The sequence below is a fragment of the Alosa sapidissima genome, chromosome 2 (genome assembly GCF_018492685.1).
Source record: "Alosa sapidissima isolate fAloSap1 chromosome 2, fAloSap1.pri, whole genome shotgun sequence".
Taxonomy (NCBI): domain Eukaryota; kingdom Metazoa; phylum Chordata; class Actinopteri; order Clupeiformes; family Clupeidae; genus Alosa; species Alosa sapidissima.
Window position 1 is genome coordinate 24,500,702 of NC_055958.1, and position 25,809 is coordinate 24,526,510.

At 44.7% G+C, this 25,809-nt stretch overlaps 1 protein-coding gene and 1 long non-coding RNA gene across 2 annotated transcripts in view; both read left to right on the plus strand.

The window, feature by feature from the left end:
- Positions 1 to 1,542: 1,542 nt before the first annotated feature.
- LOC121704021 lies at positions 1,543 to 5,120 on the plus strand. The gene is made up of 3 exons (XR_006030209.1): positions 1,543 to 1,667; positions 3,557 to 3,612; positions 4,368 to 5,120. It is a non-coding gene; the product is annotated as an uncharacterized LOC121704021 (long non-coding RNA).
- A 1,796-nt stretch (positions 5,121 to 6,916) lies between these two features.
- asic4a (acid-sensing (proton-gated) ion channel family member 4a) overlaps positions 6,917 to 25,809 on the plus strand; it is a 59,355-nt gene continuing 40,462 nt past the window's right edge. The window contains exon 1 of the mRNA XM_042084578.1: positions 6,917 to 7,708. Coding sequence (XP_041940512.1) covers positions 7,133 to 7,708 — 576 coding nt within the window. The 5' untranslated portion in view covers positions 6,917 to 7,132. The remainder of the gene's footprint in view (positions 7,709 to 25,809) is intronic.

Sequence of the window (25,809 nt, forward strand, 5' to 3'; positions counted from 1 at the left end):
AATGAACAATAACAAATAGGCTAGGCTATGTAGGCTAAAGTCATATCGTGGGGAGTTTATTATTTAGTTTTGGCAGGTAGCCGTGTAATAAGTGGGATAATGTATAGAACGCCGGTCATTATTGGGAAAATAAGTCCCTTCAGGGCGGAACAAGACCCCTCCACTGCCCCACTTTATGGGGCAGCCGTGGCCCACTGGTTAGCACTCTGGACTTGTAACCGGAGGGTTGCCGGTTTGAGCCCCGACCAGTGGGCCGCGGCTGAAGTGCCCTTGAGCAAGGCACCTAACCCCTCACTGCTCCCCGAGCGCCGCCGTTGTAGCAGGCAGCTCACTGCGCCGGGATTAGTGTGTGCTTCACCTCACTGTGTGCTGTTTGTGTTTCACTAATTCACCGATTGGGTTAAATGCAGAGACCAAATTTCCCTCACGGGATCAAAAAAGTAGATATACTTATACACCGCCCTGTCGGGACTTATTTTCCCAATAATGGCCGGCGTTCTATTCATTATCCCTTACAGAGCTCAGAGCTCTGCTCCTTTAGCAGTCGAGGCCATTGCCATTTTTAAGTTCACGGAGAGAAGTAGGCTAGTACTGACTGTCCTCTGTGCCCTGGCAAGGAGGGAACTTTTTATTAAGGACCTCTTAAAAAGAGAGTTGCATTCATTATTTACAAGAAACTATGTGTTGTAGAAATTGCGCATGAATGATTTTTTGTCAAAAGAGATTCAGCCCGGTGACATTTAGCTTTAGTTCCACTCGCTCCTGGGGAACAGAGGCCCCCCACCACCACCAGCACCAGCAGCAGCACCCCCACCAGCCTCTCTCCCACACATCTGAGGCCATATGGGGGAAGCAAAATGGAATGAAACAAAGAGAGGTAGAGAGAGGAAGCGAGAAAAAAAATTATTCACACTCTTGGAAGATAGAGGAGGAAAGGTTGGCACCCAAATTTGCTTTGCTCTTGCTGTGTCCTTGTGGTGAATGGATTTACTTTTTTCCCCCTCAAATCCTCTCCTTTATTCCATTGTACAAACTGAGATTCACATGGTTATGAATTAATTACACATTTTAGTGCTGCTTACATTGGCACTAATAGGTTTGCATTGTTGCTGCACGCTATTTATTATGGTGAAGTTGGACACCTATGCAGTGATCATTAATCTATAAGGTAAGAAGAGCTTGGAGAGAATGGAAAACCAGATCAACCAGACCAACATTCTGCAGTCAAATATTGGGACCAGTAGATTGGCCTTCATACAGGAAATAATTGTATGGTACTATTTTCGATGAAGGTATCGTGGGCTGGGCTTTTGTTATCCCAGCTCAGTGCTGTTGCTCATCCAACATTATGTCTACATTATGTTGTTGGACGCTTGAGGGATGAAGTTGCACAACCATTTTCAAGTATCAAGTGTTATCTGTGTTCTCAGCCCACGCTTGGACGTTCTCCCCCGAGGCCGGCGGGGACCTCCTGCTTTTACCTCAGCACACACAGGGGGTACACGCCTCACTCCGGTGAGCCCACGCCCCTCCTCGCCACTCTCCCCTGGGCCATGTTTTCATACACACAGCAAAAGCAAAAATGGCTAACAGTGTGCTCCTGGGTATGCAGACCTCGCCACCATAACAAAAGCTCTCATTAGGCATAGGAGAGCCTGACTTTGACGGTAGGCTATTTATCGTGTGCATTTTTATTTTTGTACACCCTTCGACACTATGTGGCCAAACCGAAGTGAATGTCTCAAGTAGAGTAACCCATGTCAGCAAAAGCAAAGCTTAGCTACTAATGTGATACTTCACACTGGGTCCACAGTCTCACGTGTATAATGAAATGGCCAGGGGAATACTGTATATAGCAACTAGGTGTGAAACATAAATTCTGAGACAGAGCTGTTTTTTTTTTACTGTGAATAGTGTCTGTTGATGACGCCAGTAAATTCTTCACAGGAATTTGTAATTACATGATTTTATGGCCATGTGTTAATCCGCCGTATCCTCGAGAGGATAGTTAAAGGTGTTCGTAAAGCACAAAAGTGTGCAGACTCCTCCGTGTCCTGCTGTTCCTGTGGAGAGTTAGCTGTTTTTCTTCCACTGGGCTGCGTGAGTCCCTCTGGGTCTGCCGATGGTGCGGCCAATACCTCACACACCACTCCATCTCCCGTCTAAAAATAAACACCCGAGTTGGGCCATGTTTGATGTATGACGTACCTGCATGGAGAGCTAGAAAGCCCCTCCACCCCCCAAATCTATATAAATAAACAAACAAGTAAACAAATGTTTTGTTTGGCTCCCCTCGGGCACGATTGCTCAGAGTGACTGGGCTCACCCTCACTGCGCTGTGGGAAGATTCTGCTGTATTTGTCATGTTGGTATTTGTATTTACAGCAATTTCCATGACAAATGAGCATCTAAACAGATTCACAAACAGAACCTCCTGCTGTTGTAGTGATTTAATGGCTGTGTTTGTGAATGTATCAACCAATTAATAAAGGTGTGAGGATTTGGCATGGCCATCATCAGGCTGCTATGAATTTAATTAAAACGCAACATAAACGATTCCAAAGCCCCACCTAGCAACCCTTTGAGGTTAATTTTTAACATAGATGCTGATATACCATCAAGCTTATTTTTCATGACCTAACTTTAGGTTAACATTATCATAACATGTCTTCTTCACTTAACCCATTCTTGCGTAATACATTTGTACTTACAAGATCTACTACATCTCTTCACTTGTGGAACACAAGCTGTACAGAATGTTCTCCTCTGAACTCCAATATGACATTTGAGGGGAGTGGGTTTGCTTGTAGACTGTGCCAAAGTTAAGATGCACTCTGAGTTTAATCTCCAACAGCCACCTCTGCAGAATTACAACTGCTCCCTCTGAAATTGTGTCCCCCCCCCCCCCCCCCGGGAATTCCAAAGTCTCTGTGGCACTCTACCTTTCCTCTATGTTTTGGCAGCTAACTCACAGCTAACTCTGACAGGAGACACTTTGAATAGGTTCATGAAAAGTGCAATGTAGCCTACCTTTCAAAGTTTTTTTTACCCCCAATTTAGGAAAGTCTTGCTTGCTTGCATAATAAGCAGATTTCACTCTCTGATCCTGGTGGCATTTGAAAGGGGATTAACAAAGCTAGCTGTTTGATTATCTTACAGTCACTCTTAACACCAGTCTTTTGTTAGAATCAGATAAGATATAATTAGAGACATGCAGATGGATATATGCCATGTTTTCTCAAAGTCAAAGGTCTTTAGTTGCATTTTGTTGCATTCTGTTCATCCAAGACTAATACTAAACATTTATTGGGAAGAAAGACAATGTTCCTGAAAAAATCACACTAGTCCCCTTTCTGAGGTTATACATGTAGTGTTATCACTTTTTAAACAGGTTTCATAGATTAATTTCATGCATGCAGGCTGAGGCTGCATTGAGATATCTGGCAGGCAGTGTTGAAAAAGGCTTTATGGCTGTAGTGTTAGCTTCCTAGAATGCACTGGGAGAGTAGCACCTGCATGTCTTGTGAAATTATTCTGTTCTTTTTCCATAATGCAGGGTGGTGGTTGTGTGCTGTGAATCCCTGCAGTGTTTCTGGACACAGCTGCTTCAAGGTGAGACCAGCTGCCTCCTCCAACTAGAGACATGACCATGACAAGCTAAGATGGTAGGAAGGTAGACCAATGAAAGCTAGATCACACCTCTTCCATTGGAGAGACTTTATAAATAAACAGCATCAACTTGTTAATTAATGGTACAATAGAGCAGTGCTCTTCTGTGGGGTACAATATGGTAGTGAAGTAAATAGCATGGAGGTCATAACAATTTGAAAGAGATGGTGGGTGTTTTTATGTTCTGTTTTGTTATGTTCTGAAGGACATAACTGACGGTTTTGCTCTTTTACTGAAATCGGAGAATACTGTATGTTTACTGTTGAACAATGCTATTAGTTGTCATGTAACAGTCCTTAAATTGCCCATTAGATTACATATGGTTTCATATAACCCCCCCTCAATGTCCATGTAGTAGCCTATTACAGGCACTTTGTTTTTTTTAAAAAATAAATTGACTATTTTAAAATGACTTAAAATGGTTTATAAGTCAGGTAATAGTTACTTCTCAGGCACATGAATGTGGAGGCGGTATTGTGTTGACAAAATTCCTTTGATTACATGATGTCAGGGAGGGAGAAGTGCCAGTGGGTTGTGGGAGAAATCACAGATTTATCCCCGCGCTGAAACATCTGCATAATGCACAAAAACGAGCCGCTTTTCCTTGTGAAATCTTTTTGAAAGCTGCCCGCTGACAAGCTGGTTAATGGCCAGCTTTCTGTTTGTTGTCGTCACCACCTCTGACCCTGAACAATCAGCATCCCCCGGCATACTGACGTGATGAATGCAAAACGCACAGCCGACGAGGAAGAAGGGAAACACAACAGGAAGAAGAGGAAGAACAGGAAGTCAAAAGACAGATTCTGAACAAGTAACAGACAGTATTGTCAGAAGACCCACTGACCTTTTCTTCGGCTGTCCGTCCTAAAGTGGCCTCACACATTAATGATAATGAAGCATTAAAGGAAATGCCATCAAAATGACATGTCGCGAGTGCCCATCGCTAACAGAATGATAATTTTGATTGATACCGCAAGCTCTCATTTTGTATGCCAGATGTGGCCCCAGTGTTTTATGCTTTGTTTAACTGGAGATGGCAAGAGAAAGAGGGAGGGGGGGCATATCATCCTCCCCTCCCCCCTTAACCCTTAAGCACAGGTTGATGAGAAACTGTCATTGAAGCAGCAAGTTCCTATAAACAACCTTCATGTCCCTTGGGAGCGACTGTCTTGACATATTCCATAGGAACTACACTCCGGTATATGGTTCAATTGCACATTTTAAAGGTGACATGCTGCATCATGTATAAGGGAATCCCACCGGCTGGCACTGAATTACACGTATGGATAAGCCTGGTGTGCAGCTTCAGAGGTCCAGCCACAAATGACTAAAAATGTGGGGCTTGTGATATGTCTTCAAGTGGAGCTTTACACAAGCCTGTCTGTCTTTCTTGATGTCTTGAACAGTTTCCTTAGTCTTCTCTATTATATTACAACTCAGGTTGACATGAAAAAAATGGAATAGCCTTGAAATACATCGACTGTATAAAATGTATCTGTTATAAAAAAAAATAAAAGGTTGCAAGTATTATTCTGAATGCATTACAATGTTCAGACAAGTATAACAAATCAAAAATATAATCGTTACTTAAGATAGTCTGCTTTTTGTGAGCCCTCCGCTTAGTTCTAGGAATCTAGAGAGGGGAATGAATAGAGAGATTTGAACCACCCCATCATCATCACCCAGTAGCTCCTCGTTCCAGATAATCCCATGTTTTCTCTCGTGTGTCAGTCGCTTGTCTGTGGAGCGCACCGCGGACGTGTTTTAGAGGTGTTTAATTCAGCTTTAAACATGGCTTTTCCTGAAAGGTCCCACCCCTAGGAGATGTGACCCGCATGGCTAATCCTGTTTAAGAATGAGGATGGGGGCGGAGGGGTGGGTGGAGGTGGTGGTGGGGGCGGGGGGGGGGGGGGGTGGGGGGTGAAATGTTGCATTAGTGAGCCTGCTTTTCATGCTTCTTATTTACATAATTTTGTTTGGCAATCTGGGGAAAGGGCCATTAACTCGAAAAAAAGCACGAAGGCACACACTGTCAAAAGAAAAAAGGAGAGAATGACTAGATCGATACTTTATTTCAACATCTCCGGCGTCATCTCTTTCCTCATCAGAAGACGGCCACTCATTTAAATTCGTGCAGGAGCTCGGTGATGCTACCATTAATGCCTGATAAGAAAGGGCCGTTGTACTGCCTCCCGTAATCTCTGACAGATGCTTCAGACCAATCAATAGTCTTTCACATTTTTTTCCCCCTCAGTTGTTCCACTGAGAAGATTGATCGTGATGAGTTGACTCGTGTTTGCTTCCACTTCTCACACTCCTCATTATTGTTCCAATTAGGCACTCTCCAGGGACGAGAGGCTGGGGGTGGGCTCGGGGTTGGAGGGTGTGTGTGTTTGTGTGTGTCGGGGGGGAGTATTCAAAAGCACTGACCCACCGCGATCCCTCAGCAAGCTCCGGATGTTCGTCAGAGGCAACCTCTGACACCTACACTTTGCGGTCAAGGGGTAAGAAAGCACCTCAAACAAGTGGATTAGGAGTGCGGGCGGGTGGGCGGGCGAGCGTGCGCTCAGACTGGGGTAAGAGTGCGGCGAGGGAGAGAACGCGAGAGAGAAGTCGAGAGAGGAGGAGGAGGGGTCGGTGGGGGTGTGTGTGAGTTGGTTATGAGTGAGAGAGTGAGCAAGCGAGGTGGGGAGGGGGAGAGGGAGGGAGGGGGGAGGGGAGTTTAGGTGCAGCCCTTCACCAGTCAGGAGGAAATAATCACAATGTTGCCTCCTAATGAATTATTAAGTAGCCGTTCCTGCCTCTTTTAGCTCTCCTCCAAAAATGCTGCATATCCATCTGTGGCTCTGAAGCGGACGAACAAGCGCGTGTATGTATGTGTGTGTGTATCAGCACGCGCGCATGCCTGTGTATATGTGTGTGGTTGTGGCCAGGCTGAGCTTTTTTTTGACAGCTGTGTTACTGCTGATAAGCAGGACTCTGCGAGCTGATCAAGTACTGAGACAAGGATCCTGAATCGGAGCGGCACTAGCAGCAGCAGCAGCGCAGGCAGCAGCAGCAGCAGCAGTCACCACGAGTGGCGCTGGGAACAGCGGCAGTAGTAGCAGTGGCAGCGACAGCGACAGCAACTCTCTCCTCCGCTCCTCCACTCTCTCTCACTCTCTCGGTCTCTCCCTCTTCCCCCCTCTCTCTCCATCTCTCTTTCTCTCCGTCCCTTTCTCTATATCTCTCTTTCTTTCTCTCTCTCTCTCTGTATCTTGTCTCTTCAGAGTTTCTCTCTCAGCTGTGTTGTGGTTTTGTTTTTTTTTGAAAAAAAAAGAAATCTCTTGCTGGAGTTGAGGTTTTGTTTTTTGTGGAGGAGACGCAAGTCAGGAGGTGGTGCGTGGCCAGGGGGGTAGAAAAGTGGAAGGGGAGCTGAGCTCTGTGAATCAAAGGCACCCCAAACGCAGACCTGGCTGCCCACATGCCGATCGAATTTGTTTGCAAAATCAAATTTGCCGAGGAGGATGAGCAGCAAAAAGGCAAGCCGGACGGGGACAAGGAGAGCCTGATCGAGGAGAGCTGCACGCCCCCGGCGAAGGACCTGGCCGGCTTCGCCAACTCCTGCTCGCTCCACGGGATTAACCACATCTTCGTGTCGGGCCGGCTGGGCGTGCGGCAGACGCTGTGGGCACTGGCCTTCCTGGTGTCGCTAGCTCTCTTCCTCTACCAGGCGGCCAAGTGCGCCATCTCCTACCTGGAGCACCCGCACGTGACGGCGCTCAACGAGGAGGCCTCGCCGGAGATGGTCTTCCCCGCCGTGACCATCTGCAACGTCAACCGCTTCCGCTTCTCCGCGCTTACCGACGCCGACATCTACCACCTGGCCAACCTGACGGGGCTGCCGCCCAAGAACAAGGACGGCCATAAGCCCACCGATTTGGAGTACCCGGCGCCGGACATGCAGGACATCTTCAACCGCACCGGCCATCAGCTGGAGGAGATGCTCAAGAGCTGCAACTTCAGTGGACAGAACTGCTCCGCGGACGACTTCAACGTGGTGAGTCCCCAAACTTTCACAAAGTTCATTACTGCCCATTAACGCAGTTACCTCAGTTAAGCAGTTAAAGCAATTTGTTTTTCCCCCTGAAAATTGGTGCCATTGAAATGTCTCAATGCAAAAATATTAGTGGGACAATGCTGTGGCAAAGCAATTTATTGAAATACCCTTTGTTGTGGAGCTGGTGGGAGTTCACTTAAAAAAAAACAAAAAAATAGATATCAGGATGCAAGTCCTTATTAGTTTTCAGTATGGGACAAAACGCTGTCGGCATAAAGAAAGCCCTGGAGTCTGCAGGAGCCCATAAAGGTAATTGAATACTTTTGGAAAGGGGTTTCGGTGGCAGGCAGCTTTGTTTATTTGGCCATGCATGAGTAAACACAATCCAGCACTTTACTCTGCTGCTGTGCCTCTCTCTCTCTCCATTTGTGCTGTTGAGTTGTATCTCTGTGATGATTGTCTTTCTCCATGGCAGATAGTATGAACTGTAGCCTTTTATATTTGTGTGTGTTTGTTTGTGTGTGTGTGTGTGTGTGTGTGTGTGTGTGTGTGCGGGGGGGGGGGGGGGGGGGGGATCTTTCTGCTTACTTTTCCAAAGACAAGCCGTGGATTTATACTGCTTTCAATGCCAACGGATGAGTTTGTACATGGCAGCAATAATAGCTTTTTAAGATACTCTCTCATTCTCTCTCTTCGTCTCATCTTCTCCTCTGTCTCCTTCTCTTTTTATTTCTTTTTCTCTCTTTCTCTGACAATGTTTGCTCTAGAGAGGAGGGAGCTATGTTCTGACCAGTGTTGTATTTCAAACCTGCTGCTGTTTCAGATCAAATATTTACAGGTCGACATACATGATTTTTGCATTAGCTAGATTGACTGGAAGGAATAAAACAATTTCCATAAGTTGCTTAAGACCAGTCTAAAAAGGTGTGTGTGTTTGTTGTGAGTTGTGTGTGGGTTGTGTTTGTATTGTGTTGTGTGGTTGTGTTTGTATTGTGTTGTGTGTGGGTGTGTGTTGTGTGCTGTGAGTGAGTGAGTGTGTGTGAGTGAGTGTGTGTGTGTGCGTGTGTGTGTGTGTGTGTGTGTGTGTGTGTGTGTGTGTGTGCGTGTGTGTGTGTGTGTGTTTATTCAGCATACTATTTATGAGAGCCCCGACTGTACATCAGTTTGGAGATGGATGCTTTTCCTCAGCGGGAGCTGGAGGAATATGCGATTGCTTTAGCGATGATGAAGCACCTGTGTCAGGTCCTAATAGGATGTGTTGAACACAGGTCCGCTCGCCTTCCCGAGACCCTGCACATTCCCTCCCTCTCATCACCCTGATTACACCCCTGAGCCCTTTATGTGCCAGCCAAACAAAAATGGCCGACTTCTTATGCACCCTCTTCAACTTGTACTTCTGTGCTACGCAGTGGGTTCCTTTTCTTCTGCTCCTCAAGTATACTTTTTGATCTTCAAGCGCGTCTGTCACATTGAAAACCACTGAGGCATTCATTCTCCTCTCTCGTCTTTGCCTCTTTTGCCCTCTCTTCTTTTCTTTCTGCTTTTATTTGAGTTGTTGTACGTTTCTTTTTCTTCCTGTGAAGCAGCCAAAAATATCCTGATTTTCAGATAGCCACGGGCCTCAGTATCAAGGCCGAGGGAAAATGACAGAGCACGAGGAATCTTGAGAGGAAATGTAAGTAAAGTTCCTGTCAGTGGATGGAAATACTCTGTGGCACAATGACAACTCATTCTTTGCTCTCGAACATTAACAAAGACTTGACTCTGACATACAAGCGTCATCTGTCCCTTGTCAGATATGGAGAGGAATGCAAAGTGATATCTGCATGGATTCAAATCCTTGGAAAGTTCCCCGGGACTCTGTGTGTGTGTGTTTGTGTGTTTCTCTGTGTGTGTGTGTGTGTGTGTGTGTGTGATATTTTTTTTTCTTCCCTCCTCTGTCGGCCTGGCGATCTGCATCTGTGAGGCTGTCAGTTAGATTTGTTACAGACATCTTGCTGTCTGACACGCATGACGAGCCATTTCCCCTCCGTCCCATGGCCTGCTCTGCTCAGGCCTGAGGGACCGGGAGGAAGAGGAGGAGAGGGAGGAGGGGTGAGGAAGAGGAGCGGCAGAGACAGCTCGAGATAGGTGTGGAGCGGGAGCATGGGAGCCAGTTCCCACAAAGACGTTCAAATCCTGCTGCGTGAGTCTCGTAAGCCTCGTCCCCGGAGCACATAATCTGTGGATGTCATCCCACTGTCGTGCAGATTACAGCATACATTTACATCAAAGCTCCCTCAACAGGAAGTCTGCAGTGCGGGGTAGTGGTATAGATGACACAAACATCCTCACATTCCTTTGGGTGTGTGTGTATGGTGTGTGTTTGTGTGTGTGTGTGTGTGTGTGTGTGTGTGTGTGTGTGTGTGTGTGCATTTGCATTTGAGCATCATTTTGCATAGCTGTGAATTTCTATCCTGCAGTGTATTGCAGATGTTCTGTTCAGGTAATGACTGTTGGTGTTCAGTGTTCAGACATAAATTGTTTTCATTCTTCGCAGCTTGGATTATTTTATTGCCAAGTTTGTTGATGCTTCTTTTTTATGCTTGCGCTTTGGGTCTTTTAATCTGTTTTCCCCATATTCGGAGATATTGGTGTGGATAATAGGTGTTTGATTTATGTACCAGTAGTTATGAAGAATCTTCTGCTTTCATTAATGTCAAGTGTCAAGCTGAGAAGTATTAGAAGCATAGAAGATTTATTTTCTCTGTGTAAACATTAAAATGTCACCGTATGCAGTGACATAACATGACATACATACATGCCATGCGTTATGTGTTAGTAGTGGATAAGGATAACGCATGATAATGGCTCATAAATTGAACCCGCCCCCCCCCCCCCCCCCCCACACACACACACACACATACACACACTCACATGTTAGTAAAGCTTCACTCTGATCTTAGACTGCAATCTGATTCAAATGTCATTTACATTAGTTCAGAGAGGAAATTCATGTGGAATGGAAAATGAATCTAACGGCTCAGCCGTCTTCCGTACCCTGTCATATCTTTTTTTCAAAGGGATCTCCTTCAATGATGCATGTGCTTCGATCCATTGTTATGAGAAATTCATCAGCGCCTAAAATATTGACAGCCCAAGGGTTCACTGGCCCGAAACTGTGTGCTGTATATGTGAACATAGCCCTGCATCAGACAGACCTGTTTACCTCTATTAATATTGCTTAGAAGATTGGCAGCAGTGCTTGCCTACAATCTTGTTTTGCTATTAGGTATAATTAAAAAAAACTCAAATTAATTACCCGTAAAAAGAGGAAATCGTAATAAGCCGTTAAGGCCGTGATCGAATATAAATCCCTATCCGTCTAAGTTCGCTCTTAAGCTAATTGTGGGTTTTAACAGCAGTTGACTACCCGTTGTGGGAACAACACCTTCCTCCTTCCCCGCTGTGTGTGTGCGTGTGCATGTGTGTGTGTGTGTGGAGAGCCCTTTGGCTGTGTAAGCCTGCTTCAGCTGGGCTTGTTTGCTCACTCACTCAGTTCTGTTTGTGGATGCATTATCAGATTCCGCTCGCAGCAAGGACAGATCCCCTCTACATGTATTCACGGTGCGGCCCCCCGCGCACTAGCCCAGGGACTGACACGGAAAGGATCCATAAAGCCTCGGGTTAACACTTGGAGCATTAGGGCTCCTCAGACACCATTTGTCGTGTCAGCACGGGGGCGGCCACTCTGCGGAGCAGGTGCATTTTAATTGGTGGCTTGAATGTTTCAGGATGGCTGGTCCAGGAGAGGTTTGGATGTGTGCCTATTTTTGCCTTTCACTTCAACCTGAGCTTTGAGCATTTTGCAATTCTCTCTATCTCTCTCTCTCTCTCTCTCTCTCTCTCTCTCTCTCCCTCTATAATATATATATATATATATATTAGTTATATATAAGTTATATATATATATATATATATATATATATATATATATATATATATATATATATATATATATATATATATATATATACACGCACTCGCTTTGGACAAAGGAGTCTGCAAAGTCCCATAACCATAACACACACACTTTTATATGTATATATGTATAGACACACACTTAAAAGGAGAGAGATAGCCTCAGCTTGTCCTTCACCATGAGATAACTATATTGAACATGATGTGTGACCAGACATGATGTGTGTGAGTTGGCCAGATCTCCAGCGCCATCCCTTCTGTGCCTGTCCTCCCTCCCTTCCTCCCACTGCCACTCCCTGGTGCATGTGTGATGATGTGTGAAAAGTTTGGCAGTAACAGGTGCTCTGTGTTGTATTCATGTTCGGCTGGCAGTGCGCCTCTCGTGGGGTAGTGTGTCTCTCTCCCTCTGCAACGGAGCCCGGCGTGAGTGTGTGTGTATGTGTGTGTGTGAGTGACATCAGGTCCCCCTGTGGGTTTGGCGTCTGGCTCCCTCCCCCCGTCCCCCGTCCCCCTCCTCCGCCTCCTCTCCCTCCTGACAGAGACGGAGAAGTGGGGACCGTGAAAGTGACCGCCTTTCTGGAGCCTCGTCCCAAACAGCCTGTCAATTAGCTGCGCAGTTCCGCCACTGTGGGTCTCCACAGCTTATTGAACTGCTGAACTGCCTACGCATTAACATTCCCGTCTCATAGCCGCGGCTACGACTGCCGGGGCCCAGTTGATCTTTTTTTCATGATACGCACACGTACACACACACGTGCGCACACACACACTTCATGTGTGAGGAATACAATTTCACCTGTTTATCCATGACCAGTCTTGTGTGGTGAAGCAGCATAGATGGAGACGCTGAGGGCTAGGGATCTTTTATGTGTCCTCCCAGCGATACAGATTTTGATCACGAGCAATTTGATTTCCCTCTTTAGCCCCGAGAGATGCCATTTCCATACATTACACAACCTGTGTGCCAGCAGCCCCCACACCTGGGACCGCATATATATCGCATCCGTACATTATGGAGCCGGAACGCTCCATACATGCAGATTCCATGATTTACTCACAATCTGGTTTATCCGTGTGGGATTGGGATTGGAAAGGAATCTGTAGGCAAAGAAATGGTTTTAGGAAAAGGGGGAAAAAAAGAACCAGTGGTCCTCATGGGGTGATGATGTGGAGTGGCTACCTCGCCTCTAACCTCAGGGACTGTTTTCTCATACAGAAATGTGTCTCCCTGTTACAAGCTGCCTGGCAAAACATGGTTACACGAAGGGGTGTGTGTGTGTGTGTGCACCCGTGCATGCTTGTACTTACGTGTGTGTGAAGAGTCATGCATGTTTCAGAAGAGTCGAGTGCTAACAAGATTGATAACATGGCCCAACTTTCTTAGTTTGTCCTCCGAGGATCGATACACTCCTCAGTCCAATTGCTTCCCAGGCCTTAAGCCTTGTGTGACTAATTACCTTGTGCCTGGGCTTGGGCTGGAAAGCTGGTCATCTTAGTCAATGCTGAGAGAACTGGGCTAGAGGCGACTAAACATTGGGGTACGGGTGGCATCCTTATGGAAGGGGTTTTTCCACTGTGAGTAGGAGGAACGTTATTGGTGATCAAGTGACGTAGGAAAGTTTGTGTGGCTAACTGAAGTTGTTTGGTGTGCTTGCTGTAGTTGTTTATTCTTGGTTTTCATATCTATCTATACCCATGCATAGCTGTAAACACTTCATTAGACTATGGGAGACCCAAAGCAGCATACGTACATGACAGATTTAAAACATTATGTGGCTTACATTGGTTGTATGAAATTGACTGATATAAAATACAGCTTGTGGAAGCGTACTTATTTTCTCAAATGTTAGAATGTAATTTTTCTTTTTTGCCTAGCCCCTGTGTTCTTCATTTTCTGTTATTTGTTTCGTCTGATGTGATGCCTTAAGGGACACACTCAAACTCCTTATGGCCACAGAGAGGGTCATAATGAATCACACCTGCTTTTAGTCCACAGTCAATAATAGCTTTTTGAGGTTCTCTCGTTTTTTAAAAAAGCGGAAAAAAGACGAGAGGCATAGCTAGTTCATTTACCTTTGAGACCTGGCATATGTTTTCCTTTTAAATGGATCTGAGTTTAAAACAAAATGCACGTCTTTGTTTTGTCGTCGGCATGGAAATGTCATGTTGACCGGGGCTAGCACTCGGAGGACGACTATAAGGACTTTTAAATGTCACAGTGCATATCCTGCTCCCTCGTGTGCTATCGGAGCATGAAACGCCGGCTCTATCTGCTCGTCTGGACGATGGGCTCGTGTTCAGAGTTATGGCTATGGCACGGCCCTCATGGCTCTGCCTCCTGCTGGTACTGCTGGGGAGTTGATCCCAGTCGTCAGGGTGAAGATGGAGCACGACTCCTCTCCTGGACCCTGTGCCCCGTGGCTAGCCCCCCCCCCCCCCCCCCCTCTCAATCTCGAAACGGAGACGAAACGCAAAGAGGATCTACTCCACCGCTGACCTGAAAACCTAAACCTACCGAGTAATTCCTTGGGATGCCGAGTCAAGTTCACCATAATACATTGAGCACTGAGCGCACCCGCTCATCAGATCTTCTGCCAAAAGACCTTTACACAATTCAAATCATTGGCAATGACGCATCAACAAAGCGTAATGAAGTCTGTTGTTATGGATGTCAATACATGTCAAACACTCAACAATTCCTAACATTGATCCAAAACAAGCCTGGCGCCACCAGCCTCTGCTGGCCTCCCTTTGTGATGCAGGGCTTCAGAGTGCGACCAATTTGGTCGCATATGCGACCTAATTTTTCAAAAGTGCGACTAAAAAAAATCGGAGGTCGCGCCGGTGCGACCAGCTATTCGAGAGAGGAAAAAGTGTGGATGCAGTTGCATTATAGTGTGGTCACATCGGCCGAGATAAATGTCCCCTTTCCCCACTGCCTTTCGGCGGCTGGCAGCAGCAAACCGATCAGACGAGCCCGAGATAATGATCAAGTTTATCGTTGCCTACGATAGGCTGAAACTTCCCTTCACCAAGTTAAGTCCGAAATAATTATTTACCAGAAAAATAGTTTGAACGTAAACCCGACGTACAGGAATGCCACTTGCGCCACATTTATAGGAGTCATTGCAGATGAAAAGATATCTTAAAATTGCGAACAATGCATACAAGGCCTTCCCGAACGACAGAGATACAGATATCGCCGAAAAGGAGTGCGTCATTGACCGCAGTTACATGCAGGGAGTAACCCGGTTTTCAACAGCAATATTCGTTTTGCGCACGAGTTGTGTAAACTCATTCTGATGGCATCAATCAATTTGATCCGGTATTTGGCGCAAACCGAATATCGCTGCTACATTTAAAGCCCGAATATTCCCTGCATGTATAACTGTGGTCATTGTGTACGGTGAATTGAATGGACACATTTAGATCGAGCATGGCAAGTCATTGCAATAGCCTATAATAATAGGCCTACCATTTCGTTACTGCATTAACCATAGTGATGTTCTTATTGAAAATGTAAAAATACTAAAATTAAAAAGTAAATTGCATTGTGGGGCTGTCAAATGATTATTGCAATCATCATTGCAAAATCACATAAAAATCCCCCAGGCTACTTGGAACATCTCTTTAAATTGTGCTCAAATACATTTCTATGGAAGATGCTAGCCTGGCGAGCTGGTTTAGCCAAGGCCTAAAGATCATGAAGGATAGTATGTAAGACATTGAACCATGAGATGTGCAGTTTGAAGCCCTTAAAACACACTGTTAATTTACTCACTGTTATTTTTATTTAATTCATCTTGAGATGTTTTAAGTTTAAATTTCAGCTCAGTGGAGCACTTAAAGCACCAACACTTCATTAAGTTACTTTTCTTGTAGAATTGTAAATCATAAGTCATAGGACAACCTATATAAAACAGTAATTAAGGGAAAAAAGTGAACCTGCTGCGGTGTTAAATGCGATGTGGTTGAAAATTTGGGTGCACCTAACTTTTGTGCTGGTGCACCTAAGAAAAAAAGTTAGGCGCACCAGTTCAACCAGTGCAAAAAGTTAGTCTGGAGCCCTGTGATGATACCCAACATGAGTCAGTCTTTTTGTCTCCCTGCTCGTACAGTATGTCGGATAATTCCTGGGCGTGGGAGAGGACCACTCTTCTCCGTATGTGTTTGTGAGGGGGCTCTGGCACACGCTGGCCACTGTCTGGGCCTCTCAGCGTGGAGAGAGAGCGGCGAGTGTGAGGAGTGGCTTTATGCAGGGTGGGAGGGAGCCAGAGGAGAAAGCCCCGGCTCAGTGCTGAGCCCTCACTCCTATTGTTTCCTGCTCTGCTGTGCCACTCTCTGGCGTCCTAGCAGAATGCTAAATGGTGATGTGGTTCACTGAGAGCTGTGAGAGTGAGATGTGATAAAGTCTACAGCAAAGAGAGTCATGCTGTTTAGTTTGGCATTTCTTATATTGATGAATATTAGTATAATTAGATTTTTTGTTATTGTTTCCTGTGCTAATAGATACTGAACGTGACCCGAGAGAAGTGGTGTCCAACCATTAGCTTTGTAGAGCAGAGATTGATTATATTTGGCTTTTATATCGTTTCACCCCATGCCCCCAGAATGCATTGCTTTTCCTCATTGTGTCTCTGGGTTGATTTGCTGCCATGTTTTTGTGTCATCCCAAGCACAGCTAGGCCATGATGAGTATGAAGTGCCATATCACAATATAATGAACCTGCTAAAAGGAGACCAAATTACTTTGTGTCATGTCTGGAAATGAAATGTGCACTTTCTATTTATTCAGGAGTTCTGAACTCCTGTCATGGGTATGATGTGTGAAGGCCTAGAGTCAATTAGCATCTGTCCTCGCCGAGCGTGAGATGTTTTGTGTGGTAATTCAACGGAACAGTTTGTCGTCTCAACTTTTTGATGATATTTCTTTTCCCCTATTTCCAATTCACTCACATTCAGTAAATGAGCTGTTTGATTGCTTGTGCTCATTGTTTATAATGACGATGCTATTATATTGTGCAGTCTTTTGTGACGCAGTGACCTGAGGGGGGGTAAGGCATAGGGGGCACATTATTTCAACTGGCCCAACAAAACATCGTTGTCAACAGGCTGACGAGCAAGGCTGGGTTTGGTATGCTAATAATGAAAGGGTGCGAGGCAAGCGAAAACTATGTGGAATACATTATCATTTAATTATGCCAGGAATACTTTGGGCAGGTCGTGTTTTAGCAGGCTGCTTGCTGGTGAATTTCAAGTGGCTACCTTAAGAAGCCCTCTCTCTCTCTCTCTCTCTCTCTCTCTCTCTCTCTCTCTCTCTCTCTGGTCAGTCCTGTTTCTAATTCTCTGTAGTCATTCTGCACGGCGTTTGACTTGCAGATGTCCTTGCTGTCTGTCGATGGCGCTGGAAATTGAGTCTGTGTGGGGGACATGTGTTTCATCTCCGGTTCCAGTCATGGCTGGTGTCCCGGGCTGGCTGCATCCATGTTCCTGCCGCAGAAGGCGCGTACGCCACCCCGGTCCCCTTCCCTCTTCTCCTCTCCCCTTCCTCATGTGCCTGTCATGGGTGACGGGTGTATCTGGGGCCCGTCTGTGGAGACTCGGAGGGGTGACATTTCTGCTTCTGCCTCACGGACGTGCCAGGCGCTCTCCGAGCACAAGGGCAGCCAGCAGCAGCTGGGGCCTCTCCATAATGTGCTACCATGCGCCACGCCCGCACCGGCACTCCACCCGGCCCCACCCCGAGCATTTCTCCCTGGGCTTTCTGCGTCATGACGCGCCTTCCTCGTCGGACATGGCACCACACTGGCATGCTGGAACACGATTCAATCTCTTGTACATTAGTCCAGGCCACTGGCTCTGTTGAGAGCCGATGTCCCAAATGATCTGTTGCAATGAGACGATTTGGAGGATATCTATATTTATTACAGGCTGTTTACCGCCGTTTGGTTTTGGTGTGTAATTTGCAGACGCTCGATCATTGCGCCGGCATCTCACCTGACAGCGGCGTAAAGATTAATTTTGTTTGTCTTAATGTATGCTAATGAGAAAGTTGTGTGGAGTTAATAGTCAATAGCTTGAAATACGGCTCCACTCCCTAAATGCTTGTGCAGTTCAATAACCTATTAAAGTTGAATCACAGATAACTTGGCGCGCATCAGGAAAGCAATCTGAGATTTGTGCTGACATTGATCCGGTAGGAAGAGGACCTGATGGCTCCGATTAACACCTCCGTCCCAAGAGGGGAACCTCGCGCCCGTTAACAGCATCCACTGCCCAGAGTCGTGCCTCCGTCCTCCCCCGCAAATGTGGAGAGCCCGTCTTATTTACGAGGCCTGGACAAGGAGGGTGTTGAAACATTTGCACAGTGGCTTGGATGTTGGACTGAGCTCGGCTCTTCCCGACTTGTTAATGTAGCAGTAAACAGGCAGCATTACATGGCACATTTATTTCCTTTGTTCATTTTTATTTTTTTTATGATGCAAGCTATTATCATAGGCTCACTGATGCTGTTGAAGAATCTATTAAGATCAGAGTTAAATACTTTCCTGCTGGGGAATATCTGATTAAGCTCGGTGAGGGATCACCTCTTTGCTGTTGGCCTGATTGGCTTCCAGCCTGTTGGATGTGAAAGAATGTTCTGGAAAGGGAGGAAAAGACACGAGTGAAAGAAATGCGGTGATTGTTTTCCATTTCCTGTAAAGTAAATGCTAGTCTAGGTTGCAGCCTATTTGTGATTTTCTAATCTTGCATCTTGACACAATTTGAAATGTATATCCTGCCAAGAGAATGCAAATGTATCCCTGTGCCCATCCACCTTCGGTCGTGCAGATGAGTCTGAAAAGCCTCTATCTTTTTAAATTTGTGATCTCATCCATTTCATTACCCACATCCTGATAAGAACATCATTTAGAATAAATATGGCTATTAATGAGGTATGGCATCCCCAGCCATGTTTACGTGTGTCCTTGACATTCACATTGAGAGTAAAGGATGGTTAATGGCATTCTGCTGTGCAGGGCTTGAAAGTCTGGGGAAGAAATAAATGTCACAGTGCTTTACTAACAAATCATTGGCGTTCCATGTTTTGCTCTCTCTCTCTCTCTCTCTCTCTTTCTCCCTCTCTCTGCTTTTTATTCAGCATCTCCTTTGACCTTCATAGCCTATTCTTTTGGGAAACAAAGACAACATTAGGGTACAGTTGATATTCAATGCATATCAATATAAGCAATTAATCCCTGTGCTCACTGGGATGTTGGCCTTTGTTTTAAGCATCCTCACTGCTCTTCACATGGAGGATAAGAATAGGGAAGGAGAGCTGCCCTGGCTGCTGCCTGCCTCTGCCGTGGGGGGTGGACGTTATTTCTGTAGGTGTGAGGGAGAGCGCGCCGCGGGAACAGAGGGTGTCTCTGGGAATTCTTCTGGTGCTCGCCGTCCGGCCCGGTTGCCTCACCAGCTGCCTCCGCTGCTAAATCGGAGCCACCTCTGGACCTGACCTGCGGTGAGCCCTGCGAATAGGCCAGATGTGCTCCGCCACGTGGTCAGCCTCTCCAGATGAATCCCGTGGATCCCTGTGTGGAGCCAGGCATAATACATCTGTTCGGAAGAGGAGAACTGGAGAGTTTTAATGAGATGAATGGTATTTTTGTTTCAGCACTCTCTGTTTTGTCTCTTGTTGTAGTGTGAAAAATGAATGTGCGGTGAAAATGAATAATACAAAAACACCTTGTTAGTTCAGTTTGCTAGCCATAGTCTGTAGTTGTTACCCATGCATTCAATTGTTACAAATATGACAGCAAAACAGCATTACAAAAACCATTACACGTTTAATTAAAAATTTCATTTAATTAAGAAATGAAAGAAGCGTTCAAAATTCTGAGAGACGCAATGAAAAATGCATAACAAGCCCTCCATATGCACAGCCTAATGAAACTCAGAAGAGGTCACCTTTAACATTGCTCTTTTTGATGCAGGCCTGGTAGAAGGAACACAGAATCTCCGAAGACACGTGTACGGATATCGCATAAATAAAAGTATTTCTTACCCAAACAGTGGAATAAGGCGCCCAGGATTAGCATCTCATTACAACACAAGAGCAGGGGATTTCAGACAAAAGGTGTGAAACAGAGCAAAAGAGAGACCACCTTGGCAAACCTGCCTCGAATATGTAAGTGGGTGACTATGCCGACTATATTTCCATCGAAGTGAAAGTTTTGGGTGAATTATGCACACCAATGATAACAATGGTGGAAACATGTCTGTGTTCTGTATGGGCAACGCGCTGTGAAGTTGTGCAGTGAAGTCATTTAAATTCGTAGCGAGTTTGGCAGCAGACGGCCCTTTCTGTGCGTTATTCCCCTCTTTCTCTTATTCACAACCAGCATAGTGTCTTTGGCTAATATTTGGGCCACACACTGTGAGCTGTTTGAGTAAAAGCCACTCCTGAGACCACAGTATCACACCGTGAGAGGGAGGGAGGTAGGGGGAGATTTGTATCAAAATTCCCTCTCCATAGGCGGAGGAAACCGAAAGATAGAGGAAGTATAATCTGGAGGATACTTAACGAAAACAAGTTGGGAAACAGTTTGCCACAGAGATAAATTGGCAAAAGCTAAAAAATCTCCCGCTGCTTCCCAGTCTGCGTTATCTGTGGCATGAACATGCAATACCCCTTGCTTTTCTTCCCCACAGAAGAGCACATACTCAGTCAAGCAGCAAACTAAGGCAGTCAAGGGGCTCATTGACACCGGTAGCTCCATCGGTGGTGTCCGCTGGCCTCATGTAGAACAACTCTGTGACTCTCTCAACTGCAGGGTGATGATAATCTCTGCTAAATCTGTAATGGTCTTCTCTGTTGGATTGTCAGGTTAGATTTGTCACTGCTTGAGACTTGCTTCAAGAGAGACTCGCTGAAACTTTTTTCTCCTTGTGGCAGTACATTTTTTTTTCTATCTATCGTTATCAAACTCATCTTGGAAGGCCTTCTTGTATTTGCTGCCAAGAGCTATATACTTGCTGCCGTGATAGGCAGATGCCACTGGGAATTGTATGCGAAAGGCGATGGGCAGAGGTTGGATTGGGCTTTAATGAGTGAGGTATAAGCATCCTCACCCAATGAAATAAATAAATACATAAAATATGGTTGGACTTCCATCCTGAATTCCCCAGATTAAACCATATGCACCCTCACAGTGTCACACATGCACAAATAGAGCAAATCAAGTTTCAGTTGCTGTCTGAGGCTGCAGTCTCAGACAAGATGATAAGAACTGCCTGAAGAAATGTGGACTGTGGACTTTGAATTTGTTATTATGTAGCAAGTTTGCAGAGCACCCAAATCAGCCATTTTCTACATTATAGTTTATCTATAAAGCATTACAAACACATGTATAAATCTTTATTAAGTATTCACAACGCACCAGTGTCTATATCTGCTTGTAAATAGACATGACTGCATTCATAAAGCACTACAGTATACACAGCACTATTCCTAAAGCACTACAAACAGCATTTAACATAAGGTAAATGTCATCATGCCATTATCAAGAAGTAAAAGTAGCTTTATTATGCATGTGTTATACCATAACTATAACATAGTAATTAATGAAGCATTATCAACTTCATAACTCTTTAGGAATGCGTTTATAATGCTTTATGAATCCTGGATTCAAGTAAAGATTAAGGACATTCTTTGTCTGCCAGCTTAAACTCTTTTTTTGCACCTTGACATGTTTGTTTAATGCAAACAGGACATTTCAGTAACACAGTTTAGGGCTGGTTAAGATGGTACAATAATTTAAGCAAGATCATAACGTGATGTAACAATTGGGATGTCTGATACGCCTATTTGAAGAAACCAGTAAAAGATATAAAGACTGATGTCCCTGAAAAGCTGTGGTAGCCTACCCATAAGGCAGAGATGGTGACTGCAATTATGTCATGGCAGGACGGCTTGTTAAATAACTGTCTTTGAAATAAATGGTCTCACAAATGCAGCAGCTCGACTATAGCTAATATCCCAGTGCCACCCCCCTCCCCACACACACACACTCTACAAACAATGGTTTACTTTTGATCCCCTAATTTCATTTGTTCAGTTACTCAATATTGTATGCTTGGCTACATAAGGAATTTCCCTCCAAATGGAATGGAGCATTTATCGAGCCACTCACAGTAAGAGGACATTTTGTCCACTTTAGGTTGTTTTGATTCCATCATATCATCTTAGTTTCAGCCTGATCTTACGTTGACTTAGTAGTATCTCTACAGTCCACGATTACACCTATGGCTGTTTAGCGATGGGTGAAAGGAGTAGCATGGCATGTACCAACCTGCAGACACATACCAAGTCTTTGGCAGGGGTGTCAGTAAGGCGACCCATACTGATATACCAGTGAGGGGATTTTTGAAAAACATTTTTTTCCCTCACCCCTTTGGCAGTCATGCCACGTGCACCAACTTTAAGATCTTTTGATCACTGACCGTAGAGGTGTCTTCTGCAGTGATTTACTCCCCAACTTTTATCTGCCCCACCATCTATCTTGCGAGAGCATATGGAGTCTCGGGTGCTCCCTATATAGTTAATCTTTCTGATTGCAACAGGTTGGCGAGCTGTCGCTCTTGCTCAAAGTCAGCAGAAGACTTTTGTAGGGGGGTGCGGGGGCCCTGCCTGGGTTGTGAGGGATGGCAGTGATGGAGGGTGTGGTGGGTATTAATCCCTACCCTGTGAGAAATTAGGCCTTGTGTTCTTCCCCTCTTCCTCCTGACACTTTGATCAAGCCCTTATGTGATTAGAGCCTGACCCTGACATGACAGGCCCTAGAACTAGTAAAAGCAGCAAGGGCTGGGAAAGTGTGTGATCCGCCAGGCAGGCCAGGAAAAGAAAGGGAGCGGAATTATTCTGAAGGTGTCGGTCCTTCTTCCCCGAATGTCTTGTGGGTAATAAAGGTTTCATGTATTCATTTTACCCTGGCAAAAATTGCAATCTATAATGACCTGACATTTCTTTTTAAAAACTAGCCAGCAGCCGCATGGTTGGAATGTTAAGCAGAGTCCCTTTTGACTGACGGAATAAACTAGATGTGGAGAGGTGCATGCTTTGAATTAATCTATTCACCTGTTATTCACTGTGATGCTACAGGTGTAAGGATATAACAATACTCTTACTGAGGGTTTTCTTTTTTATCCCTAATCCCATCTAATATATCTGCTTGATATTTATGAGCTGCCCAATTTAGTAGTGTTTACATCAGATTTAGCAAAAAACAAGATTGAGTCTTGTTTTAATTAAGGTCTACCACCATTATCAAAATGCATAACATTTACATGAATGTGTGATTGTAGTCAATTTTACTAGTCATAACAAGTTCAAAGCCAGGAGTTAATATGGTTTATTGGGTTGCTTTTCTGAATTTTGTTAGCACTGTTGAAAATTGCAAGTGTTTCAATTCTCTGCACCAGCAATCCTCTTTCATTCATTCTCACTTATTAATGTCAATGTTTGTAATGTATTGCAAAGTGTTCTGAATAAATTTTAAGTATTAAGTAATTGCATTGCTGTTAGAATCTTCAAGCAAAAATCAATACTAATGATTTTTCGCTGTAATTTCCAATACATTACAGAGCCACTTATGATTCATTATGTCTTGAAGTAAATTTTAATCAAGGGACCAAAGAACAGGGAGGAAGATGTTGATTTGCTAAGGGAGATGTTGATTTGTCTGACTGGGATCATTTAATATAAGTGCTCATTTATGAAGATATGTTATGATACAGACTGGGGCCTGGGCTTTATGGATTAGTAATCAGTAAGTTTCGTCTAAAGGCACTTCCCCGAGAGATGTCAGTCTCAGATGAAGTTAAATTCCTCCCGTCACCTCCTAGGTTATACTCCTCCATAAACAGACACTACTGCCTGACTCCAGAGGCTGGCTGTGTCAGGTCTCCGTGTATTAAGTTCATTTTAATGCAATTTAGAAGCTTTGACATGGAGAGTCATGGAGATTAGAAAGCGAGGTGAAGGTTGATTATTTTGCATTCTCTGTAGTCCCCCCCCCCCCCCCCCCCCCCCGCCTGGCATGCCTGGAGTTGGCATAAAACGCTTAAATGCTTGTGGGAATCTCTTTTAATGTGCTCTTATGCCTCATCAGAGGGCAGTGCCATTCCTTTTTGCAAACACATATCCCCATCGCAGCCTCTAATCCCCAGTTGTAATGGGGTCTGTGTGATGCAGGACGACGTTTTCTCAAAGTGGAGTTCCTCACCACTCTTTCTCTGTCTCTCTCTCTCTCTATCGCTCTCTCGCTCTCTCTCGCTCTCTCTCCAGTAGAATATTTGTACAGTAAATAGCTACCAGGTGATGGGGCTTCTGTGTATTATGTTTGAGTGTGAGTTAAATATGAACAGTTATCATTTTCACATCACATTCAATACAGTGCAATCCAGTGCTAATGAAATGAAGGTGTTTATTCTGAAGACGTCATATGGACACCTGGCAATGATAGATTAGGATGCATGTGTTTTCCGCATTGAGACACTGTTCAGGGATTCAACATCACTCATAAACATTCTGGAGCCGAGAGAGGTGAATGACTGATGAGTCACAAGTAAAACTAATTTATGGTATGCCTTTTTCTCTAGAAGATTCCAAACACAACTGCAACAAATTTATGTTTATGTTTATGGTTCTTAGCAGATGCTTTTATCCTGAGAAACTTAAAAATGACATTAATAAACATTACATTAGCATTAAAATTAACAGTTTAAAATAACGTCATATAGCCTAAATAAAAAACAAATATTAGGCTAAATACATTTAACCATAAATATAATAACCATAAACATTTGCAAACCACAACTCTTAATTTGTTAGATACAAGGTAAACATTTGGTCCACCAGAAATGAGCCATTGATGACCAGTCATTAATTAGTGAAAGAATTTGATACGTTTTCTTGTGACTACATCTCATTTGATGTCTTCATTATATGCCCAGATTCTTTGTGGAGTGTTGATGAGATTCTGTCTTCGACTGTTCATTCAACTGGTGTTTTTTCTTTTATGTGGCTCAGAATTTGTCTGAATGCAGTAATTACTGAAGGTGGCTATATAAAGAATCAAAGCATGTTGATAAAAATAAATGGCGTATCAAATTAACATGTGATGCACCCTCAGTCAGTCAGCTTGCATCTGTCTCTTGTTATGTCAGGGTTTTCTCCCAGCATGCATTGCAGGACTTGGCCCTTCAGAAGTTACTCTGTGAAATGCTGCTGTATTTTACCCTCAGCAGATGTGCATTGCTGTTATTCAGTGTCTCCCACATGGAAAATCAATCAGTGCATCTCTGTGGTGAGCCAGTCCACCAATGCTAACTGACCATTTTCCTCCCAATACGCAAGTCCTCGGGCTCCCAGTGCCTTATCAATGTTTCTGAAAATTGCAGAGTGTCCATCCTCTCCGCTAACAGTGGGGGGAGCGGGAAAGCACACCAAAAGGACGATTCCACGCGGAGGCAAGCCGAATGGCGGGCTGTGTTGCCCCACGCTTTCCCTCTCAAGGCTCGTTCCCATCGTCTTCATCACAAATGAATTAGCAATTCAAAGTGCAGCCGGGGGGGCGGCGAGTGTTTATGTGTGTGCCCAGTGCGATGAAGCCTCGCATTTGTATCCTGTCACCACTCTGTCACTCATTTGCCAGTGTGACGCACGGAGACATCTCAGCAGAGCCGCGGAAATATTCACATTGATGGGCTTCCTTCAGATGCATTCCTAAAGGAGGCTGCATACTGAGATGGAGGCGAGGTTGTTATTTTGACAATCTCCAACATTCACGCAACGCAGTGCATACTAGCTCCACAAAATGTCCTCAGTGCGGGAGGAAAGTGCAGAAAGTGTCCTTCAGAGAAGTTTGTGGATCCAGTGTGAGCTTGGGAGTTCACACTTAAACTTTAACATTTTGATATCTAATCAATAATTCTAATTAGCACTTCTAAAGATCCCTAAATAAGTAGATTTGGAGATTATATTTTCAACCTTGTGGATCAATTCACTGTTTGAAGTGTCTTGTTAATAATGATACAGTAATTCTCACTCAGCAACTTGCTAATGATGGGCCGTCCTCTCAGGAACATGTGAATGCTCACTC